The 13,651-nt window shown below is 26.2% G+C and overlaps 1 protein-coding gene across 1 annotated transcript; it reads right to left on the bottom strand.

Moving 5' to 3' along the window:
- Positions 1 to 10,708: 10,708 nt before the first annotated feature.
- Positions 10,709 to 11,290, bottom strand: LOC135922917 (putative uncharacterized protein DDB_G0285557). The gene has a single exon (XM_065457447.1). It carries the CDS (start codon positions 11,288 to 11,290, stop codon positions 10,709 to 10,711), a length of 582 nt encoding a protein of 193 aa, XP_065313519.1.
- Between the last annotated feature and the right edge of the window lie 2,361 nt (positions 11,291 to 13,651).

The raw sequence follows: 13,651 nt of genomic DNA, 5'->3' as shown, positions 1-13,651 counted from the left end.
ATAGATTTAATATCAAAGATTCTTTCATTTCCTTAAAGCTCTCCAAAATTCTTGCCATCAATGTCTGCCGGCAAAATATCTTGGTCCGTGGAGAAAAAGTGTTTATCATCTTTATAGGATAATGAACTGTATCTATTATAAAGTTCATAATGACTTTGTCAGCCAATTTTTGGGATACACCAGGTGTTGATGAATCCAAATTGGTTAATTTTGTTTGTATTAAATTTGATTTGGAAGTGGGTTTATCTTCTTCCATTACCCCAAAACTTTTGAGATATTTTTCAATCTCTTTATAATTTGAAGTGTGCACAGTCTAAAATTATAAAATACTTAGAATAAAAATTATGTAGGAGATAAGTACATAAAAATGATTGAAATAACTATTTTAAAATGTTTTAAATAATTTAGATAAAATTTATGAATATATAAAAAAAATGATTGGTTTTTTATTTTAATTTATTTTAAAAATTAAAGATTAGCCTACACATTGATATTAAATTTGTTTAATATATTACCTTTAAATGTTTTTTCAAATTAAAGCTGCTCGTATGATTTGAAGAGATAATTTTGCGGCACATCTTGCACCGAAACCGATATCCAGCATTAATTTTTTCTTCAAGGTTAAAGTATTTCTTAAATTTTGGGAAAGGATCATCTATATTTTGCTCATTTTCCAAAGAAATTTCAATATCTTCAACAATCTCACACATAACAAGATTTATAATGCTTAATATAAAATGTAAAATGAAATATAAAATAAGATAAAAGCAAGGATATACCAATAACGGAATTTCAAAAATATATAATTTAATGAATGCGCAAAATATAAATTAAATACAGATTGCTATTTAACAACTGTTTATATCTAATATATAACAAAAATGTATATTTTTAAATATAAATTTAAATTTCAAAATTAAATTAAATAAAAGGATTATAATTTTAGATTTTATAAAAAATATATTTTAATAATTTTTAGATGTATTTATTATGTAAAATTGAAAGTAGCGAAGTAGCGCGCTATAGCTACCGCTACTGAAAAAAGTAGCGGCTACTTGTAGCGCGCTATTTTAACAACACTGTAAAAAACCAATAACAAAAATAAAATATATTTAAAATATCACATGGAATTGATTTGAGCTTTTTATGGCATGAGCTGCATATTGCAAAAATAGTGTCTATCAAAAAAAAAGAAGTTAGATATTAGAGAATATTTTTTCATAATATTAATTAAATTTAATTGAAAAAATTTTTTTTTATTTAATAAAGAAAAAACTTAATATATCTGAATCTGAAAGAAGAAATAAAATGAAAAAGAAAATTATGATTTATAATAAAAGGGGTATTTAAAATTTTTTTAAGGAAAAAAAATAGAAGGCGAGGATACGTTAGAAGTTTTTATTAATAAAAAGAATTATATATTTTAAAAAAAGTATATATTTTAATGTTATATTTTGTCTGACTCTAAATAACGAATAAAAAAGAGAGAATTTTATATAATCTTAAAATTTTAAAGAAATCCCTTATTTCACTAACACATGTTAAGAAATCCTCCATCATACTGACTTTACTAACACATGTAATAATAATAATATGAAAGTGATGAATTTTAAAAGGAGAGATTAGGCCTAAAACGAATTATTTGTTATTTGATATTCGATTCGATTCGATTCGTATCTTAGAATGGTGGAGATTGCATGGGGATCGTTTTCCTGTGTTGTCGAAAATGGCAACTGATATATTGTCAATTCAGGGATCTTCGGCTTCATGTGAGCGGTTGTTCTCAATAGGAACAAATATGATAATAAAAAATAGAATGTCTTTGAAGGAGGAAACTATTAGAAAGACTTTATGCTTAAAAAATTGGATATTATCAAATTCGGATTTACTATAATTTTATATTTTTGTGTATTATTTTCTATTTTTATAAAATGAGATTATTGTACATTTTTAGAAAATTTTAATAAAATTTGAATATTAGATTGAAGAAATAGTTTAAATATTTTTTTTAAGCAATTCTAATTCTAAAAATCGGATATTTTGGTCAATTTGTTTGGTTAAGTTATATGAAATCATTGGGTTTAATTTCGTTTATTTTCTATAAATTTTTATATTGTAATGACTATTTGTTTAGAGAATCCTTAAAAGTGTCATCTTTAAACATCTGTAAAATTTTTTTTGCAAAATATTTTATAAGCTTTAGAAATATTTTCGAATCGAATATTCGACGAATCGAAACGAATAATGATTTTATTATTCGTACGAATACGAATAGCGCAATTATTCGATTCGTTTTTTTGTAGGCCTAGGAGAGATAAAAATAAGTTTTTGACGCTTGTGTAAAAGTTTATGTAATATGATAAATTCAAAAAGTATGGACATAATTAAAACTGTCTTTCGCGACTCGAATTGATGGTTTCAGAAGAATAAAAAAAACTGGATCGACATATTAATAAGTTAGGTTTGGTTTATTATTTCTTTTTAAAAAATTTGGACTCGCAACCTAAATTTGACCTATGCCTTATTGCTCGTAAAGACTTGCTATTTTATGTCGTTGTATAGTAAAAGTATGACTTTTACTTTATATTAAATAGCGCTCAAGTTATAGAAGTTAGAAGACATTATTTTTTTAACCCTTCACTACAAAGGTGGGCTAAATAATACCCCACAGCTTTATAATCTTGGTAATTAAAAATCCTGAAGATAATTTGACCTGGTTTTTATAGTAGTTTAATATTTTGTTATAAGGAACATATCTATCAAATTTCAAGATAATTGATTTGATATTTTTTAAAATATTTGCAATTTGTTGAGCTTGGGGTAGTATAGGTCCCACCTTAGTACTTACGAAATTTTTTTTTTTCAAATTTTTTTTTCCAAATTTTTATTTATTAATTAATATTATTGTATATTACAAACTAATATATATAATTGAAAAAAATTTTTTTTTTTTAAATTTTTCAATGTTGTATTGTAACCCGAAATTTTTAAATTTAATACTATTTTTTTTTCTTGTGGAGCTAAATACTATAAAAGATGCAGATGGAAAATTTAATATGATTAAGTTCTAGAAGTATTGTCTATTTAATATTTATAACATTTTATGTAGATTGTTAGTCAGGTGATGATTAGAGATATAAATTTAGTTTATTTGCATTTAGATAAAATAGAACTGTAGTTTCATACATACCAAAAAAGTATAAGAATATAGTGTTGCTTTCTATACACTACATTATGATAACAAAATTGATGCATCAAGAAATTATAACTTTTTATAATTTAACAAAAACTGGAGTTGATACAGTTGATCAACTATCCTCCATATATTATATATCCAGGAAATCCAATAGATGGCCATTGACCATTTTTTTATACTATAGTAAATATATCAATAATAAATGTACTGATAGTTTATAAAGCTAATAATTTATCGAATATAAAAATTTATAAAATTATTAGCAATGGAACTGATAACTCCATATATGATCAGCAGATCTACCCTAGTATATGTAGATTATTACGTAACAACATTGGGGATGTTCTCAATATAACTGATGAAAAACATATTCCATCAATTAAAAAGGGAAGATGTTATGATTGTCCAAGAGTGAAGGACGTAAAAACAACATTTATTTGTTTAAATTGTTCAAAATTTATTTGTAAAGATCATATGCATACATTTTTTCGTGAATGTTATTACAAAAATTTACATGATATTTGATGATTGATAAATCTAAATTCAACATTGATTTAATAATAAAATTTGCATTTTTAAATTTTTTTTGGTGATAAAACTAGAAAATTTTTTTTATTTCAGCAACATAATTTTTTTTAGAAGTAACTATTAGTCTAAGATTTTGTATTTATTATTTCCAATAATATTTTAATATATATTCAAAATTGTAGATCTCAAATTTTAATATGTTCTGAGATATAGCTAATCAAAGTTTGGGATAAAATAGACCCCACCTTTGTAGTTAAGGGATTTTTTTCCACCTTTGTAGTGAAGGGTCAAAAAGTATGGGTTGAATTTTAAAAGGAGAAATATTTCGATGTTAATATTGAACTATTTGATAGGTTTACAATAAATATTCATAATTAAAACTGCCTTTCGCGACTCGAATTAATAGAGTAATATAAAAAAAATATAAAATATTTTCATAATAAAAAAAACTAGATCTACCCAATTGAATAAGTTAGGTCAGGTTTATTATTTCGTCAAAACCAAGAATTTGACAATCCATAAATATATTTAAAAAATCTGGACTCGTAGTATATATTTCAGCTATGCCTTAGAGCTTGCAAAGGCTTGCTGTTTAATGTCGTACATTGTAAAAGCACGACTTTACTTAAATAACGCTCAAATTATAGAAGTTAGAAGGCACCACTTTTTAATATTTTATAATCTAAAGCCATCAAAGATTTAAGAAACATGCTGAGCTAATATTTTTTATTAAAAAAAAATTAGATTGTAGACGGTTATTTTTTAAAATTAGATGGGGTAGGACCTTTCTAACAACAAACCTGGTTAACCTTTATATTTTTTCAATAATTTTGAAATAATAAATAATTTTCAAAATATCTTTATTTTATCCTTGTTCAGTGGCCCCTACACTTTCTGAGCGAATGAAGCAGAATACCCCCATGAAAAGTACCCCCTTGAAAAGTACCCCCCCCCCCCCTCGAAAAAATGATAATTATTTTATGACACCTATAAATTTCAAAAATAATCAATTTAATATATATAAATAAAATGCAAAAAATATATACTTTATAATATTATTTTTAAATTAGTAATTTAGATAAATTAGGGAAAGAGAAAGCGAAAGAATTTATAATTTCATCAATATTTAATTGTTTAAATAAATTTTTTCCCATTGATAATATGGTTAAATTATTGAGAAATGAATCTTTCATGGTACTACGAAGTCTTGTTTTAATTAATTTAATTTTACTCATGACTCTTTCGGCAGTACATGAGGTTGTAGGAATGTAATAAATATTTATATAAAATTCTTAAATTAGGGAAAGCAGAAAAATTTTAAAGTAGACGACAATGTAAAATAAATGAATAGTTTTTTCAATCTGAATCGTAAGTCCCTGATTTATCATCGTCATCAGAAGAAGCTATATAATGTATTGGTAAAAATATTTTAATTAAATAAATTTACAATTATCAGAATCTGACAAATCTTTAGATTCTTGAACCTCTAGGTTATGAGTAATAATTACATTCCCTATTTTGGCCATCTTATAAATATTTCTAAACTTCAACATTTCTTCGAAAATTTGACTTGAATTTAAATTGTAAAATTCACAGATATCCTCGATATCTTCTTTAATAATTGATTTTTCTGCCACATTACTTGGCGTAAAAAATGATGTTTGTAAAAATTTCATCGAATCATCATTAAATCTTTCGTTAAACTGCATAATAATTAAATCGAGTGTAGCATAAAACACACCTATTTTAAAGCTAAAAAAAATTTCTATATTTAATGATGAAAGTATATATACCTCCTCTCCTTTTTGGATTGTATTTGAAGTTTAGAACTTTTAAAATCAAAAGGTAGATTTCTCTTCTTCATAAAATCTTGTGCCTTTGAAAAAACATCCAAAAATTCAGTGTAATTATCTATTAGATTAAAAAATAATTAAGACAATAATTTATATTATACTTCTCAAATTAATCAAGCAATCTTTTGCCAATTGAATTTGATTTATTGCAAACCCTATATCCTTCGAAATGGTTTGCAATTTTGTACAAGCCAAACTTGTTATCAACAATATTTTATCCAAAACACTAAGTGATAAGATAAAATCAAATTTTTCTATTCTAAAGACTATAGCACTATCCATAGTTGAAGTGGCAGGATCTTCAGAATCCTTTAAATTTGTTAAAGCTGCCCTCAAGGCATCATAAAGTAGAAAAAAATTTACAATAGCTTTATATGACGATAGCCAGCTTCTAAATAAAAAACATTTTAAATATAAATAAATAATGTAATATTACCGAGTGGTATTCTTGATGCGTAGAAATCGTTGCGATTTTTTCAGATCATTACACTGAAATTTTTTGAGTACCTCATATCTTTTTACACCATTAAAATAGATATAAATCTCATCTAGTATTCCTAGAACATTTGAAGTTCTTTAATTGATTGGCATAATTGAACAATGATTAAATTTAATCAATGACAATAACACCAAATAAAAGCTGCCTTTGGCGCCTCTGCTCTAATCAAGGCCTGCACACCATAGATTCTTCCATTCATGTTTGAGGCGCCATCATAACTTTGCCCAACTAGGAATTCAAGGGGTAAATTTATCGAGCCAAGTTTGGACATTATATTATGCTTAATATCGAGACCTGTGGTATTTCACGTACAATATATGTCAATCAGTCTTTCAACAGCTTCGGTGTCTCACTATTTTCAACATATCTTAGTCAAAGCTATTGCTTCTGATTTCGAAACACTATATGTGCCATCAACTATGATTGAAAAGCACCTGTTCTCATTTTGAATTTTTTTATAACCATATTTTTCATGGTTTAATGAGAATATTTATGTTATTATATGTTAATAGATTTGCATATGATTTCGTTTTTAATCCCTTATTGTTTTTCTCCCAGTACAGGTTCAGAATCTGCAATGAGTTTAATAAGGCCCGTCATATTGCCTTCTTGAAGCCTGTTCCCCAGAAGGCTTGGTTACCAGATATTAAATAACCTAGACATCTTATTAATAATCTTATGATAGAACGGTATTATCCACACATTCTTTCTGGGGTATTATAAATTGTAATATGGAATTTTTGTTGTGTGAAAGCTTTCCATAATCGGCCATCATATGTGTCTGTATTCATGCACAATAATATCACTATTAAATTTCATGATCATTAAAAGAGTCAGATATTATATTTGTTTCTAACACATTTTATTATTTTTGGTTAATATTTTTAGGCATATTTTGAAATTGGAAAAATAATTTATGACAAGAAATCTCGTATAACAACTTAATTTACTACACATCGATCTAAAATTTCCGTCAAAACATATTAAATTAATAAATAAGTGGGGGGGGGGGAGGGGGTCTTAATATTGCATACATAAACCAGAAATCAATTGGTTATGGATGGATGTAGCAAAACAATAAAAAAAAAATTTTTAAACATTAAAATAAAATTTTTTTTAAAAAAAAAGTACCCCCACTAAAAATTTTAAAATAAAAATTTTTTTTAAAAAAAGTACCCCCACTCAATTTACTGAAGCAGTTGCTTCGGACCCCCCCCCCCGTTGTAGGGGCCACTGTCCTTGTTTAAATTTTAAAAAAGTTTAAAAATATTACATATGACAATTGTCAGTTTTCTATGTTATATATAAAAAAAAATCAAAAAAGTTCAAAAATAACGATTATGACAATTGTCACTTTCCTGTAATACATCTTCACTGAAATTTTAATTTAACATATTAACAATATCTATTTCTACCCATTTGCCTTAAAAAAATTCAAAAAAGTTCAATAATAACGATTATGAAAATTGTCGGTACATCTTTATTGAATTTTTATTTTAATTTAACATGCTTACTAACCCATTTACTTCAAAAAATAATATCAAAAAAATAATAATTTACTATAACGTTATAAAATATGAAGATCTTTTGAAGAGAAAAACAATTTTTAAGGAGAGTTTAAAAAATATATTTTATTAACTAATATCTTTCTCTTTTCGTAAGGTGTATATAACATTTTTTACAAATTAAAATTAGACTTTAATATTAAAAAGGTTAACATATAAAATAAAATTGTAACTAAAATAAAAATATAATTTGAATAAATTGGATTGTAATAACAGTACAAATATAAATTGAATTGTCCAAATTTGAATACATAACATTCAGATTCTTCTAAAAAACCTTCACATAAGTTTAAATATGTTATCGTAGTTAGTTAGTTCATCAAGTTGTTTCACAAGTCATCATTTGGCTTGTCCCAATCGTTGGTTTGTTTAAATCGATTTGCACGTTGGTTTGTTTAAATCGTAAGCTTGATATCCTTATCGTAAGTTGTCCTTATAATCGTGACTTTGTCATATAGCTTGCTTGTCATACTCAGTTGTTATTATTATCATTTTTCAAAATTGTTATTATCATCAGTAAGTTACGAATAATGAGAAATAATAATTCATCAAATTGGATATAAGAATAAACGAAGAATGATAAATCAATAAGATTGTTATATAATATTTTCAGCGTTTTGATTCTTTGCGTTTTAGTGTAAGCGTTTTAATATTTAATTTACTTTATGCATTTTAATATTTATTTTATATTTTAAGTTATGTAGTCTTTTAAATAAACAGGTTTTTGTTTAATTCGCACAGGTCTAGAAATAGGTGGTATATCGTTATTATCAGTAATTTTTATATTTTTGTCACACTTACCTCCTTAAAAGAATCCTTAGAGTCATAATTAATAAGTGTGTTAAAACAGTTTCTAATTCTTATTTATCTAGATGTCTCCTCAAAATACTTTTTTCTGTCTTAATTTGGAACATCATGTCACTTTCTTTATGTGTGATCATACCTTTGCACCATTTATCATCACCTTGTACATTGTACCAAACAAAATCTTCTACGTTAAAGGTTCTATTTCGTGGTAAAGTAACGTTTATTTTATTCTCCATCCCCTCCAACGGTTTTAATAAGTCCCATTTAATTCTAATATCTCGATTAAACCTTCTTTGAGATGGAGTAACTCCTGTAGTATCATTACGCGTATTTCTGTAATTAAATAAAAACTTGCCAAGTGCGATATCTAGGTCAATTTTAATATTCCTTTTCATATGTGTTTTGAACGTTCTCACTATGCGTTCTACCTGGCCATGGGATTGCTGGTGATAAGCAGATGTGAGCACATGTTTGATACTATAATTGTGGCAAAATTTTTCAAAATCGTTACTCGTAAAGTTAGTGCCGTTATCAGTAACTATAGTTTCAGGTATTCCACATAGCGAAATAGTTTTAAAAAATTCTTTTAAAGTAACCAGTCGTAATATTTTTTACAGGAATAATAATTGGAAACTTGCTGTAGGCATCGACTATTATCAACCAATTTTTTTTTAAAAACGGACCCGCATAATCTATGTGTATCCTTTCAAACGGTTTGGTTGCCGAAACCAATGGTTTTTGTATCTTTATAGGATTATCATGATATATGTTACAATCGTCACAACTTTTCTCTTCCATTACTATGTCATTGTTTATACCAGGCCACCACATGTAATCTTTGGCTAAGGATTTGATTTTTCCTGCTCCCAAGTGACCTTCATGTAATGACTGTAGTATATTTTTTCTCATAGAAGACGGAATTATGATTCTATTGCTTTTGTAAAGACAATCCTTAATTATACTTAATTCCAAATCAATGTTTTTATAAATATTATACATTATAGGCCTGTTGTTCTTAATATAATTTATGACTTGTTTTAATTCAATATCTTTCAAAGTTTCATCAGGAATTTGATTAAAATTAATAGGTAAATCCCCATATTCATTTATTATAGTGATATTTTCAACAGCTTCATCATGACATTCTTGTGGTAATCTCGAGAGACAATCAGGAACAACATTATATTTACCGGCTTTATACTTTATATTAAAATCATATCCTCCTAATGTAATATTCCACTTCTGGAGTCTTAAGGACATAGTGCTATTATTTTTAAGACCCTTGGTAAAGATGTGAACTAGAGGTTTATGGTCAGTAATAATTGTAAATTTAGTGCCAATTAAGTATTCCTGGAACCTCCTTATAGCGAACATAATAGCGAGAGCCTCACGCTCAATATTGGTATAGTTCATTTCGGATTTTAATGAGTTCTTGACGCGAAAGCTATAGGTTTTTCTTTACCATCTTTTTCAGTATGAAATAATACAGCTCCTAAACCACATTTCGATGCGTCAGTGGCTATTCCTATAGGTAATTCAGGGTTAAAATATGTCAAAGCAGGTGGAAGACTAATCAACTTCTTAAGATCATTAAAACTTTTAGAGTGTTCTAGGTTCCAAGCCCATTTTTCTTTGTTGACAATCTTATAAAGAGGATCGGCTATTTCTGCAAAATTGTTCAAAAATTATCTATAGTAGCCAGCCGTTCCCAGAAATGTTGATAATTCAGCAGCTGATTTTGGTTCTGGCATATTAATTATTGCTTCAATTTTGTCATGATTAGCATGAATCCCTTTGGCGTCAATATCATGACCCAGGAACATCACTTTGTTTTTAAAGAACACACTTTTATTGAAGTTAGGTATTAGCCCAAACGATGATATTCTATCAAACACTTTTTTTATGTTGTTAAGGTGGGCTTTATCGTTTTTTCCAGTTATAAGTAAATCATCAATATAAAATATGACGTCATCCATGTCACCGAAGATTTGATCCATTATCTGTTGAAAAATTGCAGATGAGGTCTTAAGCCCAAAGAGAAGTCTAGTAAATTGGTAATATCCCTTGTATGGTTAAAATATTTCTGCAACTTTTATCAATTGGGATCTGTAAGAAAGCATTTTTAAAGTCAATCTTCGTAAATTTCTTTCTTTCTGAAAGTTTAGCTATTAGATCATTGATTCGTGGAAGAGGGTATCTGAAATCTTCTAGAGCTAGGTTTAAAGTGTCCTTAAAATCAGCACAAAGCTTAATGGTCCCATCATCTTTGTAGAGTAATAGGACTTGCCCATCGGACATCATTCACCGGCTCAATAATTTTATCATGTATCCATTTTTTAAGTTCATTGCTAACAAGATCAATTTTTGAATAAGGTATACGTCTAGGCGGTATAATTTTAGGTTGGGCATCACTTCTTAAATGTAACTTAACACTTGCTTTGTTGATTGGCCCATTAGTCAATTGTGTCGACTTGCATATATCGTTCACTTTTAAAGTAGTCATAAATGCATTATCTTTGTCATTGAGCATGTCCCCAGATAAGTTGTTAACATTGAAATCGTTATCATCTATGTTCTTTGTAGAGTCGACTTTCTCTTCAATAATTTCTTCAATATTCATATTATAATCATTGTTGTTGTATTGTATTTGCTTTCTATTATTGTTGTCCCTACCTCTATAATTATATGAGTTGTTGTTATATTGTATTTGCTTTCTCGGATTATTGTCACTACCTCTATAATTATTTGAATTGTTGTTATAAGATTGGTAAATGTTACGGTTTCCGTCACCGTATTGGATCTGTTTTCCTTGATTATTATCATGCCATGTATTATTTCCCATAATTAGATTGATTATTTTTGTTGTAGCGATAGTTATTGTAGTTATAGTTGTTATAATTATCGTGGTATCTCGAATTATTATTACCGTAATTCCTTTATCTAAAATTATTGTTGTAATTCCTATCTCTATTTCTATTATCATAATTATTTCTAAAATTATTATCAGGTCTAAAATAATTATTATTGTCATTTCTATTTCTACTGTTAAAGTTTTTATCTTTATCAGACTTTTTATCGTTATTCATATAACTTATATTATCAACATCTGATTTATGATTGATACTATCTAATTTAATTCCTAGCTCTACCATTTCATTTAAGGTTAAATTAATATTTTTACAAAATTTATATTTTATTTTGTCATTTAAGGTAGACGTACGTAATTTTTCTTTTAATCTACTTTCGTCCGAAAAATTACATTTTTATGTAGTTTCGATACTCTTATGTACCATTGCATGAAATTCTCACTCGAGTTCTGCTGTAATAAGTTAAATTTGTTTATTAAAATGTTTTTATCTTGTACAGGTAAAAGGTAAGTTAACGTTTTAGTCACTATTTTAAGATCTAATATGTCGGTATCGGAGCAAATTGATTTAATATTGTCAAAGACCTCGTCTGATAAATTATTAAGCAAAGTATTTATTTTAATAGAGTCCGATAATGTGCTGGTCGAAAAATAACTTAATATTCTGTCTAAGTAAATCTCAGTAAGTGGTCCAACCAATTTTGGAATTTTATATATTAATTCTGGTTTTATATCCATATTTTATTAATAAATCGTATACATATTTAGAAATTATAACACTTCATATTTTAACAAAAATACAATGGAGTTGAATAAACTCCGAGTCATTATATACGTAAGACTTCCCATTAAGTAGTTCAAAATAGTTGACCATTTCTTTAAGGCTCACAAATTCAAACATGACGTCATTACTACCAAGTATCCTTGAGTAATGTACATCGCAATTATAAGTTAATTCAAACAGTATATCATAAATAGAAATTTCCCAGGGAATATTAATGAGTTTGAATGAAACATAATGGAAATAACTTTAAAATGATTTTTACCTTTATTTTCCTTCTTTATATAGAATTTATTTGTTTCGTTTTATAATTTTTTTATTATTCATATTTACATTTCGAAGAGAAAAAAATTTTTTTTAAAAATAAAAATTTCTAAAAAAAATTTACGTGGTGGCGAGTTTTTTTTGCCAACGAGGCACCATGAAGAGAAAAACAAATTTTAAGGAGAGTATAAAAAATATATTTTATTAACTAATATCTTTCTCTTTTCGTAAGGTATATATAACATTTTTTACAAATTAAAATTAGACTATAATATTAAAAAGGTTAACTTAAAATAAATTTGTAACTAAAATAAAAATATAATTTGAATAAATTGGATAGTAATAACAGTACTAATATAAATTGAATTGTCCAAATTTGAATACATAACATCTTTGAAGATCTTTGATCTAAAATATTTTAAATAAAAGATCTTCAAAGATCCGCTGCTCAAAATTTTTTTAAAAGATCTTCAAATTTTACGATCTTCAAAGATTGAAGATCTTTTTATTTTGAGCAAATGTACAACTCTAATATTTATTATCAAAAGTATCTATTAATAAAATTTATTAAAATATTAACTTTAATATATTTTATAACTGTCAAATATGTATGTAAAAGTGGCATTTTACCTAATATTTTATAACTAATTATATATAATAGGGGATATTAAATTATATGTCTACTTTTTTATAAAGTAATCTCCTATACTTATTTATACCTTGAAAATATTTTTAGGAAGAGGCATGATAATTAAATTTAAAAATAAACAATATAGTTGATTAGTATTTTGAACTCGAGTAATTTATAAAATTTGTTAATTTAAAATTAATAAATAATTATAATTTATTTAATTAGGGTTATATAATAATTTAAATAATAAAAGTCAATTAAGTTTCAACTGTTAATGCTAAATTAATATTTCGTGAGTGATATTGATATTCTATTTTTAACACAGAATTTGATTGCAAGCTGACATAGTGAAAATATAATTTATATATATTAATCTAATCTAATAATTAAAATAGTTTTTATTTAATAAAAATTTAGATATATTTAAATAATAAAATTAAATCTATATATTACCTAATAGATTCCTAAAAGAAATCATTAAGGGGGCTTTCATAACAATTTATTTTTAGTTCAAGGGATATTAAAAAGCCATTAAAAAAAAATTTTGCTTCAGGGGGCTATTCAAATTTTTCAGTGGGCTCGAGCCCCTGCAGGCCTCTTCCTAGTGACGCTACTGAGCCAAAAATTAAATCCAAGATAAGTCCAAACTACAAAAATGCAA

The sequence above is a fragment of the Gordionus sp. m RMFG-2023 genome, chromosome 1 (genome assembly GCF_954871325.1).
Source record: "Gordionus sp. m RMFG-2023 chromosome 1, tfGorSpeb1-WG-v2, whole genome shotgun sequence".
Lineage (NCBI taxonomy): Eukaryota > Metazoa > Nematomorpha > Gordioida > Chordodea > Parachordodidae > Gordionus > Gordionus sp. m RMFG-2023.
The sequence above is the reverse complement of the archived record's forward strand: the minus strand, read 5'-3'. Positions and strand labels throughout refer to the sequence as shown.